This window comes from Carassius carassius, chromosome 22, assembly GCF_963082965.1.
Source record: "Carassius carassius chromosome 22, fCarCar2.1, whole genome shotgun sequence".
Lineage (NCBI taxonomy): Eukaryota > Metazoa > Chordata > Actinopteri > Cypriniformes > Cyprinidae > Carassius > Carassius carassius.
This window is the reverse complement of record NC_081776.1, coordinates 29147675-29171877: the sequence shown is the minus strand read 5'-3', so window position 1 is coordinate 29171877 and position 24203 is coordinate 29147675. Positions and strand designations below refer to the sequence as shown.

At 39.6% G+C, this 24203-nt stretch overlaps 1 protein-coding gene across 1 annotated transcript in view; it reads left to right on the top strand.

The window, feature by feature from the left end:
* LOC132099275 (NACHT, LRR and PYD domains-containing protein 12-like) overlaps positions 1-24203 on the top strand; it is a 225241-nt gene that overhangs the window by 170505 nt on the left and 30533 nt on the right. Inside the window, exons 5-6 of the mRNA XM_059505711.1 lie at positions 22848-23021; positions 23131-23304. Of these exons, the coding sequence (XP_059361694.1) occupies positions 22848-23021; positions 23131-23304 (348 nt within the window). The remainder of the gene's footprint in view (positions 1-22847; positions 23022-23130; positions 23305-24203) is intronic.

The following is a 24203-nucleotide window of genomic DNA, read 5'->3' as shown; positions in this document are numbered from 1 at the left end:
CATGGAGGATTGCTATTTACATGGCGGAATTTGTTGGCGGAAAAGCTGAACGCTTCTCAAGCATAGAAACCGAACAGCTCGTGCGTGAAGTTAAAGTGCGTGAGCAGATCATCTACGGGACAAGCAGGAATCCACCAAATCTCTGTGCGATGAGTCAGTCAAAATATTGATATCTTAAAGCATTTTAAAAAATAAAATAAATTATCAGGAGATGCTCAGCTTAAGTGTCTTGAGAATTAGCTAGTAAATACTCTAAAAAGGGGCGCCACAGTTTATTAAAGGTCCTTAAAGATCCAGTCTGTGACAGTCTGATCTTTTCCAATTTAATGCAGGTGAACACTTCTTTCAGCCATGAATCAAAAGAAGGGGGTGAGGCATGTTTCCACTTCAGGAGTATGAGACGTCTTGCTAGCAAAGTGGTAAAGGCTAGAGCCTTTTGAACTGTTACAGAAAGGTTAAGTTCAACGGCCATCCCAAAGATGGCTAGAAGAGGATTTAGGTCAAGATCTATGGCAAAGGCTTCTCTCAGAATTTTGAATATTTTAGTCCAATAATCATATAATTTAGGGCATCCCCACAGCATATGAATGAGATCTGCTGGTGATTGCTTGCACCTATTACATGCATCACTGACAGACGGGTATATTTTAGCAAGTTTAGCATTTGTGTAGTAAACCCTATGTAAAATCTTACACTGTATCAGGCCATGTCTTGCACTTATAGATGACGTGTGTATGAGAGCAAGAATGCGCTCCCAATGTTCATCAGAGATTCCAAATCCCAAGTCTCCCTCCCATGCCGCTCTGGTCCTACTTGTAGTGTCTGGATTATTATTGTGAATCAAATTATAAATTACAGAAATACAGTGTTTTGAATGTGGTTCAAGCTTTAAGAAGTCATCCAATGGCGATTCAGGAGGGCGATTCGGAAAGTGAGGGAATAGTTTTTGCACAAAATGCCTGACTTGAAAGAAACGAAATAAGTGGGAATTAGGTAAGTCAAATCTTTTGGAAAGGTTATTAAAGGACGAGAAAACTCCACACTCATAGAGATCATCAATGGTCCTTATGCCTTTATCAAACCATATTCGAAACGCCTCATCCATATTAGAGGGTGCAAAACTGTGGTTTTTAATTATCGGAGAGAGTGTAGAAGACCTATGCAACCCAGTCTGTTTTCTAAATTGAGTCCATATCTTAACTGAGTGAGACACTACTAAATTTGAACTAATGTTGGTAGGCAATGGTAGTTGAGAGCATATAACTGAGTGCAGAGAGAGGCGCGCTGAGGACTGTTCCAGGTAGGCCCAGCAAGGGGGTTCAGAATTCAGATTGTTCCTCCAGTATACAATTTTCTGGATATTGCAGGCCCAATAATAGTGCAAAAAGTTTGGGAGTGCAAGACCTCCCTTGTTTTTAGGGAGCTCTAAAACTGATTTCTTAATTCGAGCTGGTCCATTTCCCCATAAAAAGGAAATTATTTGTTTGTCCAAATCCATAAAAAACTTTTTCTTAAGAAAAATTGGAATATGCTGAAATAAATACAAAAACTTGGGAAGAACAGTCATCTTGATTAGGCTTATACGTCCAGCAAGGGAAAGAGGGAGGTTAGCCCAACGTTCCATGTCAGACTCAACCTTTTTAAGTAAGGGGACAAAATTAGAAACATACATTCCAGTTAAAGATTTGGTCACAGTAATACCCAGATACTTAAATTGATCAGCCGCCCATTTAAAAGATAGAAGTGAATGTGCAAGGTTATTCGCCAAAGAATTTACAGGGAACAACTCACTCTCATGAAAATTAATTTTATACCCTGAAATTTTACCGATATGGTTTAAAATGTTAATAATAACGGGGACAGAAGTCTCTGGATCAGAAATAAAGAGTAGAAGATTGTCTGCATATAGGGATAATTTATACTCTCTACCTAGCCGATTTATACCTTTAAAATTTACATCCTCACGAAGCCAGATAGCTAAGGGCTCAATGGCAATGGCAAAAAGCAAAGGCGACAAAGGGCAGCCCTGCCTAGTGCCCCTCTGAAGCGAAAAAGGTGGTGAAACCACACCATTAGTTAAAATAGATGCCTGTGGGGAGACATACAATAGTTTGATCCAGGAAATAAAACGATCATCAAAACCAAAGCTTTCCATTATACGAAATAGATATCCCCACTCGACTCTATCAAACGCCTTTTCAGCGTCTAGTGCCAGAACCACTTCTGGCACATCTGAACTAGGCATATTGAGGATATTGAAAAGTTTCCTTGTATTAAAGAAAGAATGTCTTCCAATCATAAAACCTGTTTGGTCATCCGAAATTATTTGGGGCAAGACTTGTTGTAAACGCAACGCTAAAATCTTAGTTAAAATTTTATAGTCCACATTCAAAAGTGAAATGGGTCTATAGCTGCTACACAGTAAAGGGTCTTTGTCTTTTTTGGCAATTAAAGTGATTGACGCTAACGACAGGGTGGGAGGCAGGCAGCCTTTAGAAAAAGACTCGTTAAACATATTTTGTAACGCAGGTGCTAGGGATGCAGAAAATGCTTTATAAAACTCTGTAGTTAGCCCGTCAGGGCCTGGTGATTTGCCGTTCTGTAAAAGTTTGATAGCTTCCACCACCTCAGAAACTGATATTGGGTCACCAAGGGTCTTAGCCATGTTACTATCAATGTTGGGAAAAGTGATCTTATCTAAGGGCCATTCCCCATAATCAAAACATGAGGAAAGCTCAGAGGTATAAAGGCCTGCGTAAAACTCTAGGAAAATGTTATTAATTTTATGTGGATCATGAAACACGTCTCCTTGTGGCGACCTTATTCCATTAATCAGCCTTGATGCTGCTGATGCTCTGGCTTGATGAGCTAATAATTTACCTGCCTTATCACCTAGTTCAAAAAAACATTGCTTAGATTTAAGCAACTGCACTTCAGCCTTATTCGTGGTCAAAAGATCAAATTCCGTTTGTAAACGAAGGCGTTCTTTGTACAGATCTTTATTTGGATCAACAGCATACTGATGATGTAAACTTTGTAGGTTCTTAAGGATTGTATCTAATTTAAGCTTGTCAGCCTTGTTATTACCAGAAGAGTAAGAAATTATCATACCTCTCAAATATGCCTTAGATGCTTCCCAGAGAGTCCCTCTATTAATAATTGGCATATCGTTGACCTCAAAAAATAGGACTATTTGCTCAGCCAAAAATTTCTTGAAATCATCATTAGCCAAAAAGAGAGAGGGGAAGCGCCACTGTTTGGGAGAATGTGTGATCTGAGAAATATTAACGTCAACAGAGGTGGGTGCATGATCCGAAATGACAATGCTGTGATATTCACAGCTCGATAAATTTGAAAGTAGTCTATTGTCTAATAGGAAAAAATCTATTCGTGAGTATGACTGATGAACGTGGGGAAAAATGAATAGGCCCTATTAGTGAGAAATTTTAATCTCCAGGGATCGGACAGGCCCAATCGCCCAGCAAAGGTATTCAAAGTTTTGGCCGAGTTAGTTGATACACAAGGTCTGCTCGAGGATCGATCTAAAACAGTGTCTTGAACAAAGTTAAAATCACCCCCTATTATAATATGTCTTCTGTCAATATCAGGAATGGATGAAAAGAAATTGGATATAAACTTGTCATCATCCCAGTTAGGGGCATAAATACTTGCCATAACGATAGGCACATCTCGGAGTTTGCCAGTAATTAGGACATAACGCCCATTAGGATCAGACATAACATTAGCCAACTCGAAAGGGATACTTCTGTGAATAAGAATAGCAGCACCTCTTGCTCGAGCACTAAAATTTGAATGATATAAATGGCCCACCCATGCTCTTTTAAGCCGTTGAATATCACTTGTCTTAAGATGGGTTTCTTGAAGAAAGAACACACCCCCCCTAAGATGTTGGAGATGAGACATAATGCGGCTAATTTTAATATTATTGTTCACCCCTTTAACATTCCATGATAAGAAACGAATACTGGAGCTCTCTTTAGTCTTAGCCATTATCAATCGGCCACATGACAGTTTCAAATCTGAGCCAAGCGCAAGAAAATAAAGGAGAAAAGAAACAATTCAAGGAAAATAAAATAAAATACAATAAAGCAATTTGGAAAGCCATAGCATTCAAAAAAGAAAAAGAAACAAAAACCCATTTCAAAATCCTAAATGCCATTCCTAACATATCAACCCAGAACCACGCAGAGAACCTGCTAAACATCAGCATCTCATGCAATTTTTCAAAATTACAAAATTTACTATCAAATTGCACAAAGGACCCCAGCTCCACAAAAATATGCATTTTAGCCCATGAATGAAAAACAAAATCAAAATCAGACTACCAGTAAAAACAAAACAACGTTGTATATGACCCTTAACAGTCAGCATAAAAGTTCTCCTGGGCAGCAGATGTACAAAAATTACGGTCTTGTCAGTCTTATGATCATCCAGGAGCAAGATGAGAGAAAAGAGCGAAAACTACGAATCTTGTATATCATAACAAATAGCTACGAACTTGTAGCGGTGTCCAGATATTGTATACTAGACAATAATATAAATGAGAAAAAAAAAATAAAAAAAATTATATTCGAAACTCAGCATCGTGTGAGTAGTCGCGAGTAGCGTTAGTCAGTAAAGTCAACAGCTCACGTAGCTTCTGTCGACTCGCGCCGGTGGGTTTTGATAAACTCACCAGCCTCATGAACTGACGATAAACGCCTCTTCTTACCATCCGACGTCGTGATGAAAAGTTTAGATGGGAAATGAAAAGACGGTCTCAGACCAAGCTGGTACAGCTCCTTCATCACTGCTCGGTATTCAGCACGCATCTCCAAAACTTCGGGACTGTAGTCCTCATTGATGAAGACCGGGTTGCTGCGATATTGAAGCTTTCCTCTTAGCTTGCGGGCTTCGCAAATCACCAAATCCTTGGTCTGGAACTTATGGAAACGAATTATCACAGACCTATGTCTCTCCCCCGACTTTGGCTTCGCTGTGAGGGCGCGATGGGCACGATCCAATTCAGGAGGAGAGGTAAATAGGCTTGCACCAAAAATTTCCACTAAGAGCTCCGAAAAGAAAGTAGTCGGACGAGGGCCCTCAATCGTCTCAGGTAAGCCAAAGATTCGTATGTTATTTCTGCGGCTCCTACCTTCTAGATCCATAACCTTGGCTTTGAGTTTAGCGTGTTCGTCAGTTAAAGCCGCAAACTTTGACTCTAGGGCTCCGACGCTCAGGCTGCTCGTGTCCGCATTTGCTTCAAGTGAGCAAAGTCTCTGCTCGTGGTCGTTTACCGTTGTATGTAAAATGTCGAGTCTCGATTCCAAGGTGGAAAATGCTGATTTAAATTCCGAAGACAATGCCGCCCCCGGTGTTCTTCCAACAGCGTCGTCAGGGTAGCAATATCTGCTAAATTCCCGCTAGTCTGTGTTTCGTCTTTCTTAACTTCGTCTTTCTTGGTGTTTTGTCTAGATTTCGAAGCCATTTTCGCCCCGAAAGTTTCAAAGTAGTAAGCTGACTGATTAAATGGAAAATAAAGTCGATGATGGGCCAAAAAATAAACTTTAAATTGTAAACTGTGGGAGCACGGGCGAAATGCTGCTACTCCCCACCCATGTCAGCCGGAAGTCGTCGCAAATAGGTATCCTAATTCTAATACATGCAATGACTAGCCATCATTAAATTTTTAGATTTATGTAGCCTACTGTAACGATGAGCCAGAGACGTTCGGATCCATATGCAAAACTTTTATTATAAGAATGGTCAGACAGGCAATAATCAGTAACAGCATCAGGTATGTCAGGGATATACAGAATCAATAACAGAAACAAGCAGATGTCTGGGCAGGCAGCAGAGAATCAGAGTCGGTATAAACAATCCAAAGGTCAGGTACGGAAGGAACAAACACAAGGAAAAACTCTCGGTAATGTGAGACAGGCTAAAAAAGACTTCGCAATGAGTGCATGTGTGAGAGCAGCTTATATGTGTATGGAAATGAGGTGCAGGTGTGAGTGCAATCAGTCCCAGGTATGAGGCCTTGTGGGAAATGGAATTTATGATGGGTCTTGAGTGAGGAAACAGGGGCCCTTCCTGGGCCTAACATGGGAAACAGGGACCAGCTGTGGGCTTAACTCGGGAACAGAGGCCCGCCATGGGCTTAACTCGGGAACAGGGCTTAACTCAGGAACATGGGCCCGTCATGGGCTTAACTTGGGAACAGGGGCCTGCCATGGGCTTAACTCGGGAACAGGGGCCTGCCATGGGCTTAACTCAGCAACAGGGCTTAACTCAGGAACAGGGGCCTGCCGACGGCTTAACTCGGAAACAGAGGCCCGCCATGGGCTTAACTCGGCAACAGGGCTTAACTCAGGAACAGGGGCCTGCTGTGGGCTTAACTCGGGAACAAGGGCCTGCTGTGGGCTTAATTCTTTAACAGGGACCCGCCGTGGGCTTAACTTGGGATCAGGGGTCCACCAAGGCAGAGCAGGTGGCGTGGGAGCCCACCATAGCGGAGCAGGTGGAGCTGGAGCCCACCAGGGCGGAGCAGAGGACCACCATATCCGAGAAGACGGGACAGAAGCCCACCAGGGTGGAGCAGAGGACCACCACAGCCGAGAAGACGGGACAGAAGCCCACCAGGGCGGAGCAGAGGATCACCACAGATGAGCAGATGAGACAGAAGCCCACCAGGGTGGAGCAGAGGACCACCAGAGTGGAATAATGGAGCAGGAGAGCAAGTCTGGTCAGGTAGGACTGAAACAGAGAACATAAACAGGTTAATGGCGGCCTCCGTGGCCGTGATGAGGTGGTTAGGGAGTTCCCAAACGGCCTCCATAGCAGTTTCAGGGCAGACGGTGAGTTCATGGATGGCCTCCGTGGCCGTGACAGGATAGGACGAGAGGTCTGAAAATTCGGCTGAGACGTGACAAGGCTCTGGGAGTTCAGCTGAGACGTGACGAGGCTCTGGAAGTTCAGCTGAGATGTGACGAGGCTCTGGTAGATCCGTGGTGATTTGACTGGGCTCATGAAGATCAACTGTGACTTGACTTAGTTCATGAAGATCAACTGTGACTTGACTTAGTTCATGAAGATCAACTGTGACTGGACTTAGTTCATGAAGATCAACTGTGACTTGACTTAGTTCACGTTGATCAATCTGACTTGACTTAGTTGATGAAGATCAACTGTGACTTGACTTAACTCACGGAGGTTAATGCTGACTTGACTCATGAAGATCATTGGTGACTTGACTCATGAAGATCATTGGTGACTTGACTTTGCTCATGAAGATCATTGGTGACTTGACTTTGTTCAAGAAGATCAACGGAAACTTGACCTTGTTCAAGAAGATCAACAGTGATTTGACTTGACTCATGAAGTTTAACTGTGTTTTTACTTGACTCATGGGTGTTAGTGGTGACTTGACCTGACTCTAGACTGTCAGCGTTGACTTGACATGACTCTGGATGGTCAACGGTGACCTGACTAGACTTTAGGAAGTCATCAGGGACCTGGTCAATGGTGACCTGACTAGACTCTAGGAAATCAACAGGGACCTGATGAACGGGGACCTGACTTGACTCTGGGAAGTCATCGGGGACCTGACTTGACTCATGAAGTTTAACTGTTGTTTTGCTTGACTCTTGGGTGTTAGTAGTGACTTGAATCTGGGAAGTCGACGGGGACCTGACTTGACTCTGGAAAGTCGACGGGGATCTGACTTGACTCTGGATAGTCGACGGGGACCTGACTTGACTCTGGAAAGTCGACAGGGACCTGACTTGACTCTGGATAGTCGATGGGGACCTGACTTGACTCTGGAAAGTTGACAGGGACCTGACTTGACTCTGGAAAGTCGACAAAACCTAACTTGACTCTGGTAGATCAACTGCGGCTGCCATATTGTGCAGTGGCGCAGGGCTGGTGTCTATCCTGTGCAGTGACGCTGTGCTGGCGGCCATTTTGTAGAGAGATTTTGGGGCTTTAACATCCTCTGCCTCTCCCACAGTGAAAGTAGAACCACACAAGAGTGCAAAGTCTATTATGTCCCTTAAACTGCCATTAGACTCCCCTCTAGGTAACCATGATTTAATTGGTTCATTGAGTCCAAAACGGAATAAATCTTTAAACAAGACTTCATCATCTAGAGGAACTTGAAACACCAACTCACAAAACTGTTGAACATAGACCTCAATAGATCGATCTCCTTGCCTTAGACTTAACAGCTGGTCGACTGGATCTGTAGTTAGACTGGATTAGTGAAAGGCTGACATGGAAACCGGAACTGATACCTCAGTGACGAGGGGATACCGGGCTGCTTGATCCTGGTACGGCAAAGTCTTCTGTAACGATGAGCCGGAGACATTCGGATCCATATACAGAACTTTTATTACAAGAATTGTCAGACAGGCAATAATCAGTAACGGCATCAGGTATGTCAGGGATATCCAGAATCAATAACAGAAACAAGCAGATGTCGGGGCAGGCAGCAGAGAATCGGCATAAACAATCCAAAGGTCAGGTACGGAAGGAATGATTGTGCTGATGATCGTGACACCTACACAATAATATTCTTTTACACTGTAATCCTTTTGTTTTTAATATTTTGCATGTTTGTGTGATGTGCATCCCTGTGTGTAATAAGCAAGGTCAACGCACACTGTGGACCTGCCCAGAGGCACATTTTCTACCAACACGCTCTTTAAATAACAAAAAAATATTGCGCCATTGACATTAGACCAGGTTTGAGTCAGTTTATGGCGCAGTCTATTTTCAGCTCCTTAAAATAGCACTGTGCCAACAATGCGCCTGAACACACCTCTTTTTTAGACCAGCATGCCCCTGGGCACACAAATGGGTGCAAATGCATTTGCTAATTAAATGATGTGGCGCTGGATGGGAAAATGCAAACGGCGCCGGACTGAAACTAGCAAACACACAAACAAACGCGCTGTGCCTTGCGTCGCATTGTGCCGGGTGTATGATAGGGCCATAGGACTGTTTCTTCCGCATCTCATCCAATGCCTCTTTTGCTAGTATCAAAATGAAGTTTTAAAGGTGGTAACGGAGGCTTGAGCCATTGATAGCATTCTAATGCAGTTAGTAATGAAGTTATTAGAAAGAGAGTGAGATTGAGAGAGAGAGCTTGTGTGATTTAGGCTAATGTACCTCTGTGCATCTCTAAACACTCTTCTGCTGCAACATCTCTAAACAGCGCTGACTTCTCGCTAGTGAGAAATGTCATGTTTAGCCTTTAAGTTGCTACACTATATAGGCTAACTGATAAAATCGCTAACACCTTTTTGTGCAAACTGCGTGACCGTTATTACAGTTTTACTATGCAAAGTGACATGCAACTGTAATGCGGTCTGGAACTATGTTCGCCGTGTGTATCCCAGAAAATAACTGCACACCTCAGAACGTTCGTCAGCCAATCAGATTCAAGCATTAAATGGCCCCATAGTATAAATATATATATATATATATATATATATAAGTTGGTCTTCATTGGTTGTTTAGACATCTGCTGTTTATGCAACCTAATGAATTATTTATCAATTATTTGTTCATGTTTTTGCAGTGCTCAATCTAAAGTGGAATCTATTCATCATTTGTAACTTTTTCTAAATGTTTACTAGTCATTATTACCTTTATGAGCTGTCATCTGAATGACAAAATGTGTCTCAAATGACCTGAATTCACTCTATTTACACATAAGAACATAAAGAAATAACACACATTGTAATTTCAATGTAAAATATTTATTAGCTCAACACTTAAATTAGTATACTACTGTATATCTTTACACAGGATATTCCTTGAATCATTAATAAGCAGGAGAAAACTAAATTTTAAGGGTCTGAATGATACATTAATTAAGTATAAATAAAATAGCAAATTATGCATTAGTTATGCATAAAACACCCTAGTAATTAATCATTAATGGTAACAAATAGCAAGGGCATATTAGTCATTATGTACAATTTATTAAACATTTGAAAGATACACATTTATGCTATAAATAAACAAACAAAAAGCTAGTAATTAATGATTAACTGAATGTACATTATATGCATGGATGTACTGGCAACATTTAAACTTAAATGTTATTAAAAAAATTATTTACAGTACAAATCTTTTATTTATAATAAAGTTTACTGCACCATCCACCTGATTTTGCAACTCGGACGATGACGTATTTCCTTAAAATGTCTTAAACTTCCATTTCACTAGCTGTTAGGTAAGGAGTTATTGTGGCGGGAGCACACACAGAACACTATTAAACGTTGTGATAGTAAATATTTAACACATCCACGGTGTATGACACAGTGGGAGGTTGAAATGAATAAGTGGCCTGCCATAACTTATCAGGACAATTTCAATTATTTAGTTTTGTCGCTTGGAGAAGACGGGTCAGTAACGTTACCTGTCCTGCGGGAAAGACAGTCGAGTGCTGGTACATGAAACAGAAAGTAAATTCATGGTTTTAAAAGCAGAAGTGAATCCCAGTACTGTTATTTGATTGGATTTAGGTAAATGGTAAATAACTAATGTATCTTTTCATCTGTGAAAACATTTGTTGATGGTTTTATAGTACTGAAATATTTGTTTTTTATTTATCTGTAAACTGATTACCATACAGTGCAGAATTAGGGCTGATTAATTGCATCTCAAATAAAAGTTATAACTAAAATATATGCGTGTACTTTGTAGATCCTTTTATTTTGGATAAAATTAATCTTTTGACACCCCTTTTCAGAATGTTTTCCATTTCTTTCATGAGCTTTGAAAAAGTGATAAATTGACAATTATTTACCTGTTATTTATAACTGTATTATTTTAACTGATGTAAATTTTTTAATATATATACACACACACACAATTAAAAATGTTAAGGTGCAGTTTAAGGAGAAATGCATATTACAAGATCTTTAAAATATTTGTGTAAAAATAATATATTTAATGGTCACAATGAATAATTCCACACAACTACACAATGTATACGAAATTACTACACCATTCTAAATCTCTATTCGTAAACATTGACATTGCGGGTTGAGGGGTGTTGAGGACACAGTAAACATTGGGGTTCAGGCTAAGAGGTGAAAGATACATACGTTTGCTATGTCCAGTGTTCGGGGGGTAATGAGTTGCAAAGTTGGTATAGCCTACTTATCGCAACATCGTCAGTCGTGTTGTCAATCACAAACTCTAATTTATTCAAACATCTCGCTACCAAACTACCTACAGTATTTGTGGAAGAAGAAGAGAAAGCACCCATTTGATAAATTTTCCAGTGGTTGAGAAATAATAACTTTTAAGAAATATATTTTTTGACAAACAAACCCAACACTGGCTATGTCCTTGCATAGAGTGTGATGTGATGTGACCAATAGGGTGTATGTTTATACTTCTCATCCAACCACAATCAACTCATCCAACCACAATCAAATTCACTCCATCCGGATGCCGCGATTTATTTGGATAGTTTTTTTTTTTTTTTTTTGATGATGACAAGCCAGAATGAAAACAAGCCGAAAATGAAATAGCAGTAACAAATCTATTTTTAAAATGTAAGGAGTAGAAAGTACAGATAATTGCGTGAAAATGTAAGGAGTAGAAGTAAAAAGTCGGCTGAAAAATAATTACTCCAGTAAAGTATAGATACCCAAAATTTCTACTTAAGTAAGGTAACAAGTATTTCTACTTCATTTCTTGACACCTCTGGCCTGCGCTTACATGAAAAATAAGGTGGAAGTGGATCAAAACCTTTCTTCAAAGTTGACCTAAAACCAAAATGACAAGGCATTTGTCATACCTAAACCTACTCTACAAGATTGAAACCCTCATTAGTCACTGTCAATATGAGTGAGCAAGAGATTCACACCTTTATTTTTCAATCCCCACAAGCTATACAGAACTACCGCCCCCCAAAAAACAACCCCCTCCAGCTGAACTGAATTTGGTCTGTTTTTTTGCGCAAGGAACAGTGTTTTGTCATGCTACTGGGTTGAAATATGCTGTCTGCACAGCATATTTTTTTTTTGTTTGAGTTTGAGGAAGGCTTTAAGACCAAGAGGAATCCTCCGTCAGCTGCTCCCACTGCACAGTGTGTGTGACTTGCACTAACTGACCCAGCTTCACCATCTGCAGTTTGATTTTACAAAATCAGATTGAGGCGAATACAACTTATTGGTCATGAGCCCAACATTTAGCAAGGCAGGAAAACATTCATTCTATCTGAAGGAAGACGTATTTCATTTTAAGTTAATGCTGTTAAATAGAGAGTTAAAAAAAACCTGCTGTAGGCTTAAACTTTGACCTCATATTGAAGTACAAATCCAAACACCGGAAGTTACCTACACTCTCTAATTGTTCTTTCATTGAAAAGTATGCATTTTATTCACACGCAATATGGTTGAAATAATAGTTTAGTTCAAAACTATAAGTGCCATTGTTTAGAAAAATGCTTTATTGACTTACATTTCATAGACCTTCATTTGTTATGCTTTAAAATCCCATGCCATTTTTTTAATGACGTTATTTATTTGTATTTTTTTTAGAATAATTGTAGCCTATACAAATGGGTGAAGCAGGACAAATACGATAACTTTTAGACTGAATGCAGATATAGGCCAATATTATTGTACATTACTAATATTTGGATCGTCCCTTATTCTTTCTCTTATTTTCTTTAAGAATAAACACTTATTTTCTACAAGAATAAACATGACAAGGTATTATTAATTCATAGAAATAATTTAAGCAAATTTAAACAATTCAAACAAGTCTCCGAAGACATTGATTGCATGTTAGCATAAAACTAACAATATAATTAGATTTTTTTTTTTTTATGAACAGTTCCTATATAAACCATACACGAAGCTTGTAAATAGTTAACAACATAGCCTAGATTTGGCCCAGACTCTGTTCCTAAGTATATAATGTAAATTTGTTAACCCACAGTATCACATTTTAACAGATTAATCGCCATTTTCGTTTGCTGCATGTTTAAAAAAAAATAAAACATGCTAAAAAATAAATTAAGTTTGTGAGAAGAAAAATATATATGTCAAGTATACTATAGGTTGCATTTTATTACATTCAGAATAATAACAGCTGGCTTAATAATGTTATAATGTACCGACAGGATATTTTATGTTCCTTTCACTTTACAACAAATTCTTTAAATGTAACAAATTTATCAAAACAGATAAAAATATAAAATTCTAATTGATAAATATAATTGCAGTATATAATAATATAGGCTTACCTATAAAAAAAAATAATTAATAATAATTTAAAGTGAAACATAAGGTTTTTTGTGATGTTGCCCACTTGAAGCTTAATTCTTATTCATTAGGTAAAATAGGCTTTGTAGTAATGGGGGAAGTCGTGGCCTAACAGTTAGAGTGTTGGACTTCCAATCCAAGGATTGTAAGTTCGACTCTCGGGCTGGCAGGAATTGTAGGTGAGGAGAGTGAATGTACAGCACTCTCATTTTGCTCTGCATATGGAACCTGAAGATTTTTTAAATCAAGAATGAACTGAAATGAAAACATTTAGCTTTTAATCTGTGTGTGTGTGTGTGTGTGCGCGTATATATATATATATATATATATATATATATATATATATATTATACAATAGCAACATTTTCTAATGGTTTTTTAGGATGTTACTGAGTTATATTATAATGTTTTTGTTGTTCTACTTCTACGTTTCATCTTCGTTTACAAACCAACATTTTACAATTACATTCAGTTTGCAATCTGTCCTCTTGCGCCACCTGGCAGTAGTTTAACAAATTATTTTAACTCGCGACTGACTTGCAGTTAACGCTGCGGCCCTGCGGCGGCGGTATTACCAATTTTGGTTGTCTACCTACTGTATATGCCAGTTGACTTGCAGTTACTTGTGGTACACGCGGCGGTATTACCCATTCTTGTTGCCCACCTACTATATATTGATCATTAAAGTTAGTTCATGGTTCATTAACTAATGTTCAAATTGCAACTTCAAATTTACTGCTGTCAAATTGATTAATTGCATCCAAAAAAAAGTTTGTTGACATAATGTTTGTGTACTGTGTATACTTATGTATATACAAATGCACACACATACAGTATATAATTAAAAAATGTATATGTATTTATTTATTACTATTAACATGTATTTACACACACACACACACACACACATACATACATTATATATATATATATATATATATATATATATATATATATATATAATTTATATTATATATAAATATATTTAATATATAAACAACAATTTTCTTAAACATGCATATGTATTTATATATATGCATAATAAATATATACATTACACACTTTATGCAAAGACAAACTTTCATTTTTGATGTACAGCACTATACATTTAAAAAAATAATATTAGTAGATGTTGAAATTAACACACACTAACTATAGGGACATTTTTAAATATCTAGACAAAGGAATTTTTTATGTATACTCTCACACTTTAATAGTCACATATATTCTAGAACACGTGATGCAGATAGAGTTGTTTTAACCACTGAAACATAAAAACAATAAACAGAAGATTGTGACAATATGTCATTTGTCTGTGTTCTTCAAGCCATCTCAGGTATTTTATAAGAATTAAGTATATTTATAATGTAGTGTTAATCGACGTAGCCTTCTATCACTGTATATAAAACTATGATAGTGTGATTTCTACCTAATTCTGTGATAAGCATGTCAGATCACAAATATATGTTATTTCAAACACTCGACTGAGGTTATGAAGTGAATTTGTAGTAAAGGTGTAATTAAATCTCTTTGTTGGAAAACAGGTTTGGAAACAGGTACACACACATGCTTCTGATTTTCCTCCGATCACAGCTGGACCTGTCGGCGAAATCGTTAACTTGCATCAGGCTTAAAATCTTGTAGTGAGAATTAGGCATAAGTCTCACTCATTGGCCCTTCAGGAACATTAATTAGAATATAGATTCACACACAGTTTTCAAGTTTTGTAATGAGAATCACAGACCATGTCTGAGTCTACATAAAGATATTCATTATTTTATTAAAAACCAATCACTTACTCTTAGCTGACTTTTTTTTCATTTTCTCAAAGGCTCTGCTGAGGACAGTAAAGCTACAAAGATCTTGAAGGACAAGCTAAAACAGCACTGTGAGCGGATATTGGTTGGTAATTCACAGACGGGTGAAAATAAATACCTGGACGATATTTACACTGATTTATATGTGGTGGAGAATCAGACTGGAGGAAGAACGAATGAACACGAGGTGAGACAGATCAAATCAAATCACAACAGACTGACTGCCAAGGACACGCCGATCCAGTGTAATGACATGTTCAAAGACCATATGGGTCGACAAAACAGAAAAGTGCTGACAGTGGGGATTGCAGGAGTGGGAAAAACTGTCTCTGTCAATAAATTCATCCTTGACTGGGCTAAAGGAAAAGAAAATCAAGATATAGTCTTCATTTTTCCACTCCCATTCCTTGTGCTGAATTTGATGAAAAAGGAGTACAGTCTCATGGGATTGCTTAACACATACTGCTTTAGTGGCCTTACAGAGCTGACATCTCTTCCTGAAGATGGCAATAAGGTCATGTTCATCTTTGATGGGCTGGATGAATGTCGCTTCCCTTTGAGCTTCGAAGAGGGTGACAGCTTTACAGATGTTAATAAGAAAACAACAGTGAGTAAGATAGTTACAAGCCTAATCAAGAGACATCTGGTTCCCTCTGCTCTCATCTGGATCACATCCAGACCAGCAGCAGCAAGTCTGATACCCCGACAATACATTGATCAGATGACAGAGGTACGAGGATTCAGGGATGAGCAGAAAGAGAAGTACTTCATCAGAAACAGCAGTCCTGAGGTTGCTGAAAACATCATCCGTCACATCAGAAAATTCAGAAGTCTGTACATCATGTGTCACATCCCGGTCTTCTGCTGGATCTCTCTCACTGTTCTTCAGCCTCAGCTGGTTCAAGAGAGCAATGCCAAAACACCTACAACCCTCACAGGGATGTACACAAACTTTTTACTTTCTCAGAAGCAGCAGATGAAAATAAAATATTGCAAGGATCCTAAAACTAAGGCTGAAGTCATGTCTTTTGATGAGATTATTCTGAAGCTTGGGAAACTGGCCTTTAAACAACTACAGAAAGGTAATCTGATTTTCTACAAAGATGATCTTGAGGAGTGTGGACTAGATGTCATTGAAGGTTCTATATACTCTGGGTTATGCACACGGATGTTTCAGGAGGAAAAATCTATATCAGCGAGAAACATTTACAGCTTCATTCAGCTCAGCATCCAGGAATTTATTGCTGCTCTATATGTGTTTTTTAATAACAAAAACAAGAAAGCAAACCCATTTCTAAAATCCTGGAAAAAAACGACAAATATCCTGTCCACAAAGCCACTGTTTGAACTTCATAAAGCTGCAGTCAACGAGGCTTTACAAAGTGAGAATGGACACCTGGACCTCTTCCTCCGATTCCTCCTGGGTCTCTCATTGGAGTCCAATCAGACAGACCTGAAGGAACTACTGCCAGGACTGGAGCTCAAAACAGAGGACACCAAAGACACTGCTGACTATATCAAAGCGAAAATAGAGATGGAGGAATCAACAGAGAGGACCATCAATCTCTTCTACTGTCTGAATGAACTGAAAGATGACTTTGTGGAGGAAATCCAGAAGAATCTGGGCTCTGGAAAACTTTCAGAGCAGAATCTCTTCTCTGCTCAGTGGTCGGGTCTGGTGTTTGTGCTCCTCATGTCAGAAGAGACTCAAGAGAAGTTTGAACTGAAGAAATACAGAAGATCTGATGAAGCACTGATGAGACTGCTGCCAGTCATCAAAAACACCAGAAGAGCACTGTACGTGTTTTCTTTATATTCATTTATATACACTGTTAGTTGTTTTAAGGGGAGACACTGAAGGCAAAAACACTTTTTTTAGTTGCACCTGTCAATTTTGGGCTACATGGGTATTCATAACATTTTCATAAAGATTAGTGGAAAGAAAACATCCAAAAGACACTCTTAAGTGTTTATTTGATAGCACTTTATCTATTTGTTAATAGATTTCAATTTAGTTTTTTTCTTGTAAGCCATAAATCCCAGTTCAGTAGCACTTACACCAAACCTAACATTTTTACTTATTATACATTTTACATACATTTCAATACCCCCAAAATTGTGTAAATATAGTTTTCTGGCTGTTCAAGGATTTTTCGGAATTATAGAGTGACAAAAAGAGACACCAAAAATTCCTTCTGTATATATGGACGCATATGGGTAGCAATATTCAATTTGGAATGTAATATGCAAAATGACAATGCATTTCTGTATTTACATTTATATTTTCCAATACATTTGTGCAACGTTTCGTCCAAAATTAAAATTAAATTACATAATTTTCATTTGCCATTTCATACACTAGTTTTAATATGTAAAATGAATACTAATTTTAATGCTTTGTAAGTTGCAAAATTAGAATTAAAATGTATTACAGAAATGATTAGATATGTGTAACGTTCAAGCAAAAACTGTGGCAAAATTATAATTCAAAAGTTATTTTTCTTAACTGCATTTACACTCACAGGCAAGACACTTACAATTGCATTTTCATTCAGTGTCCCGCAATGAATGTAGCAAAATTCAATGTGCACATTGAAAATGCATTCCGAGCCGATCAATCAATCATTGTGTGAACAAGGCGGGGCTTGCAGAAGGTCAAGAGACTCAAGAGGATTCAAGTGAGAGAACATGGACAAGACAGTTGGTCCGTGTACGTTTTGATGAAATGGCAAATGAAAATTATGTAATTTAATTTAAATTTTCATTTTGCACCAAATGTTGCACAAATGTATTGGAAAATGTAAATGTAAATACAGAAATGCATTGCCATTTTACATATTGCATTGTCATTTTGCATATTACATTCCAAATTGAATATTGCTACCCATATGCTTCCATATGTATAAACATTTGACTCTAATATGTAAAAATATTTTTTTGAAACTGACTTCATCCAGTTCAGATTTTTGTATGAGAAATGTATGCAAATTAGTGTGTATATCCACGATAGTCATTAAAAAAAATCCTCATTTGCATATTTAAACATGACATTTTAGGAAAATTGTAATACAAAAATGTTTGCAATTGTCAAGTTAATAAAATAACTGGGTAAGGTGATAACTATTAGTTAATATTTTTACCCTATTCACCTGCAGTGTCTAGCATTATTAATTGTGCTTTAACTTTACACAATGACTTGTTGGCCAAAACTGTTTAAAAAAATGAGTAAATGTAATTTTATTATGACAACACTCGGGAGATTTTAGCATGGTAATGGATATGACAATGTTAATGTATTTGGTCTTGGCACAATAGATCTGCTACACTGCTACTGCTGAATTTCCGCTACTGTTAGTTGTTGCTGTATTTATAAACTATTGCTGCAAGCAACTTGTTACTGCAATACATATGCTAATATGGTGCTTTGAGTATTTAATACTGCTGCAGCATAAATAGCATATGAAAATAATGCATAGCAGATCTACACAAGTGGAGCTATGGAGGTAGAATTGTTGTATTATTTCCAATAAACCCACAAATAAATTTAAAGAAATTTACAAAAAATTAAACATACTAACAAATAAATAGAATGAGATCCATAAAAAAGGTTCACAATTAGATAAAATTAGATTTGCAAATAAAAATATTCACAAATAATTTTTTATGTCACAAACACAACTTTGTCTGCCATTCATTTGTGAATTATGTCTTGTACATTTGTAGATAGCTGCACGCATTTGGGGATCGCTCACTGTGCATTTGTGGATTCACACTCTTGCTATAACCAATCATGTTTTGCTTTACAGTGAGGGCGGTGTCTTACTGAAATAACTGAATTCATAATATGCATTGGCTCAAATAGGAAATATAAGGGCCATAAAAATTTAATGAACAGTTGTGTCCTCTTCAGCAATTCCCCTGGGTGCTTCAACTTAAATAGCAGATTTCCTAAAAGAGCAAATCACGAACGATTCGCGTCTTTTTAAAGATGCCGTTTCGTCCGTGTCTTTCTGGATGCGGTCGTTTCCTGTCCTCTGACAATGGCCACGAGCGTTGTCTTCCGCGTCTGGACATTCATCATGCTGAAGATGCGTTCGTGGATGGTTCATGCATGTGTGACCATGGCAATTCTGCGATCGCGTCTCTGATTTCTTAAAGTGAAATGAGCAGACCCCTCTGTCACTACCCATTCCGGTTTCTCTGCCATGAGCAGAGGACCGCCGGCTAGTGCTCTGGGAGATTTGAAGGTGACGTTGAGAGCTTCTTCACTGGACCAAGGCCTATGGACCTCTCAGCCCTATTGCAGAGCTTGTCCTGTGCAGCTGCTGGGTGATTCTGCTGGGCTGTCTTACAGCAGTCCCAGCGGGTCATTCAGTTTGCTGCCGGGGATCAGATGTCGATTGCAGCATCGGGGGATGGGCTATTGTGTCCGCATAACGCTGCCATTGGGAGGAGTAGTCCGAGCCTCCCATCCAAGGCCTGTAAGCTGTTGGCCGCTCTCGCTACCAAGACTTACACTGCTGCAGGCCAAGCTGCCTTGCATGCCATGGCAAATTCACCAAGCCAAGGCTTTAACAAATGCATGAGGGTAGAACCAACCCGAGGTTGATGCAGGAGCTGGGCATGGTGACTGACTTCACCCTTCCGGGTGACAGAAGTCACAACGCAGTCCCTCGAGAAGGCGATGTCCACTCTGGTGGTCCAGTAGTGCCATCTCTGGTTCAGCCTGGTTGGGATGAGAGACGTTGACAAAGTGCACTTTCTCGACTCTTCCATCTCCCAGACTGGCCTGTGTGGCAAAGCTGTCGAGGGCTGTGCCTAGCAGCTCCTGACAGTACAACAGCAGACTGCGGCCATACAGCGCATCTTGCCCCAATGTGATCCTCTGGCTGCCACCGTTCCATCGTAGGCCGTGCCTCAGCCTGCTCATTGCCGTGGGCTCTTTCCTGCGTCGTCCACATTGGCTCCACCCTGTGCTGAGTGTTCTGACAAAGTCCTCCCCCTCTGGCTCTCCCTTTCCCCCGTGTCTTCAGGAAGGTCGCCCTTGCCCCTACCTGGGAAGTGGGCATCAGGATCCTCAACTATCTCGACGACTGGCTCATCATGGCCTGGTCCTGAGTTATGCGATTACAGGTAAGTTGCACAGAGAATCTCTTATCTCGGTATGGAGTTAGACTCTGTGAGTATGATGGCATGTCTCACCAGCGAGCATGCCCAGTCAGTGCTGAACTGCCTGAGTTCCTTCAGAGGCAGGACAGTGGTACCACTGAAACACTTTCAGAGGCTCCTGGGGCATATGGCATCCGCAGCCGACTTGCTCTTATGACAGCTCACTTTCCCCGGGGAATGGCGACTCCATACCTAGATGGTCCAGCTGATCTGGAGTCGGTTCGGGGAATTCCAGGTAGACTTGTTGGCTTCCCATAAGTCCTCCCACTGCCAGCTGTACTATTCCCTGTGCCAGTGTGTCCGTGCCCAAGGGGGGCCTGGGACAGAGAATAGTACAGCTGGCAGTGGGAGGACTCAGGTTCTACTCAATGTGTTTCCCCCAGTGACTCTGCTCGGACAGACACTGTGCAAGGTCAGGGAGGACGAGGGAGCACCCCTCCCTGGTGCATCCCCCTGAGGAGGGAGCCACACGTGCAAGTTCCAAAGATCTGGACGCGGCAGGCCTAATTGATCTGCCACCGGCGGTGGTAGACACTAACACTCAGGCTAGATCCCCCTCCACGAGGCAGGCCTATGCTTTGAAGTGGAGTCTGTTCACGAATTGGTGTTTTTCCCACCGAGAAGACCCCTGGAGATGCTTGGTCAGAGTTGTGCTTTCTTTCCTGCAAGAAAGGTTGGAGCGTAGGCTTTCACCATCCTCCTTGAAAGTGTATGTGGCTGCCATTGCAGCACTTCACGATGCAGTGGACAGCTGGTCCCTGGGGAGGCATGACTTGATCGTTAGGTTCCTAAGGGGCGCCAGAAGGTTAAATCCTCCTAGGACACCCCTAAAACCCTCCACACGGAGTGTGGTCCCCTCCTATGCACTGGCACATGGCGCCTCTCTGGCAGACATCTGTCGAGCTGTGGACTGGGCGACACTTAACAACCTTCGAGTAGAGCCCGTTTCTTCCTGTGTGTTGGGAAGGTTTCCCTCTTGATGCATCAAAACAAATCTGCAAATCATTTATCCTTCATCATGTTAAGCCCCGTGCAGAGTACACAGCATCGCAGTAGATTTCTTTTTGCTTTGGCAGAGGTGGAAACAGTATAAAAAAAATTCTGCTCAGTTAAAATTACCATTACATGAATGCAATTTTCAAGTACAAACAAAAGTGCCAGTGTAAAAGTCTACTCAAGTGAAAGTAAAAAGTAGCTCATTTAAAATTTAAAGTAAAAATATCTTAGTTACATTTTTACAGTGAGGGAGGCAAAAATGGGACCAAGGGTGTCAAACTCAGTTTCTGGATCTTAGTCTGGCGAGTGAATTCAAGTTTCATTTCTCTACCATAAGCTGTCTCCAAAGACATTTCAGAGAATTTGGCAGTACATCCAACTGGCCTCACAGCCACAGACCACATGTAACCACACCAGCCCAGGACCTACACATACTGCTTCTGCACATCCAAGATCGTCAAAGACCAGCCACCCGGAGAGCTGCTGCAACAATCGGTTTGCATAACCAAAGAATTTTCAGCACAGTAAGAAACTGTCTCTGCATGCTTATCATCCTCATCGGGGTCTCGCCCTGACTGCAGTTCATCGTCGTAACTGACTTGAGTGGTCAAATGCTCACATTTGATGGCGTCTGGCACTTTGGAAAGGTGTTCTCTTCATGGATGTATCCTGGTTTTCACTGTACAGGGCAGATGGCAGACAGCATGTATGGCGTTCTGTGGGTGAGCGGTTTTGCTGATGTCAACTTTGTGGATTGAGTGGCCCATGATGGCAGTGGGGTTATGGTATGGGCAGGTGTATGTTATGGACAACGAATGCAGGTGCATTTTATTGATGATGCACAGAGATAATGTAACAAGATATCGAGGCCCATTGTAGTGCCATTCATCCATGGCCATTACCTCATGTTTCAGCATGATAATGCACTGCCCCATGTTGCATGATCTGTAAAAAATTCCTGGAAGCTGAAAACATCCCAGTTTTTGCATGGCCAGCATACTCACCGGACATGTCACCCATTGAGCATGTTTGGGATGCTCTGGATCGACGCATACAACAGCGTGTTCCAGTTCCTGACAATATCCAGCAACTCTACACAGCCATTGAAGAGGTGTGGACCAACATCCCACAGGCTACAATCAACAACCTGATCAACTCTATGTGATTGAGATGTGTTGCAATGCTTGAGGCAAATGGTGATCACACCAAATACTGACTGGTTTTCAGACCCCCAAATACATTAAAACTGCACATTTTAGAGTGGCTTTTTATTGTGGCCATACTAAGGCACACCCGGCTATTAAAGGTCTAGGTTTGATGTTTTATGACGAGTTTAATTATTAAAACAAAATGAAAATAACTAAAAGAAGCATTTTATTTTATAGCCTTATACATACTCTCTTTTCTATTCAGTAATCACTGAATATATCATATTTAATATATGGTTATAGCTTTGCATTAACTGCATTACTAGTCAATGGTTTTTGCAAGTTATCTGTGCTACAGAATATAAACCATACCAAATAAACAAATTATTTGTTTTTAATTATTATTTTTGTTCTCTACATAGGCTACAATGCTGTAATCTCACTGCTCAGTCTTGTGAGAGTTTGTCTTCAGCTTTACAGTCATCAAACTCCATTCTAAGAGAGCTGGACCTCAGTAACAATAATCTGAAGGATTCTGGAGTGAAGCTTCTTTCTGTTGGACTGAAGAGCAAAAACTGTCAGCTGGAGATTCTGAGGTAAATGTTTTCTAATCAAATAAATATTCAAAATATTTGGTGTTTTTATCTATTTGTAAAGCTTGTGACGTAACTTTATATATTACTGTTTGTTTTGTTCTTTACACAGGCTACAGGGCTGTGCTCTCACTGCTCAGTCTTGTGAGAGTTTGTCATCAGCTCTACAATTACCAAACTACATGCTGAGAGAGCTGGACCTGAGTAACAATGATCTGCAGGATTCTGGAGTGAAGCTTCTTTCTGATGGACTGAAGAGCCCAAACTGTCAGCTGGGGATTCTGAGGTAAATGGTTTACTATAAAATAATACAGATGCCTATTATACAGATTTTTCAACCTGAGAAAAATTAACCAGGTGGACTGTGTTCATATGACAATAAATAAATTTTCAGTAATATTTTACCTCTTACATGATCAGTAACGCTTGTGTTACAACACACTTTCAGCCCAAAATTGTAAAAAAAAAAAAAAAAAAGACATTAATGAATTAAAAATGAAGCAAGTCGCGGTCGTAGCCACCTCGTCAGATGCTCTGACAGAAAGGCTGCGTGTGAGGCTGACAGAGACATGCTGTTTAATGTGTCTGAGATGTGATGTTTTCCTTAATGCATAACTTTTCACAGGTATATTCTCCATCTGTAAATGTTAAAAAACCAATGAAAAATTTCCATTTTGCTGTCAGAGGTGCATTAGCTTTTGCTTTAGCGATTCTCCTTTATCCTCCTGCTGGTATTTACCGCTGATTAGAGAACCGGCTTTACTGACTAGATGCGTATTAATCATCGGCCGATATATATCATGCACCCCTATAATATATGCCTACATGCTTACATCCACTTTAATTGTTTAATCCAAATACAAAATACCAAGATATAGGCTACCATATACCACAAATCAGACAAAAAATAAAGAGATTTTTTGCTCATATGGCCCAGCCCTTTACAGAAGTGTACTGGAGTTTTTTTCTCTTTTTTTAAATAGCATAAAAACAACTAAATAGCAAAAATAAATTAATTAATAAACAGGTATGGTAAACCATAAACTGTTTACTCCAAACTGAGCTGATGGTACTCAAAAAACATCCCAAGGTTGGCAGGTCTGCTTCCGTAGTTATTTTGGTGAAAGTAACTCAAAAGTAATACAGGAGTAATGTAATGCATTACAGTTCTGAGACAGTAATGCA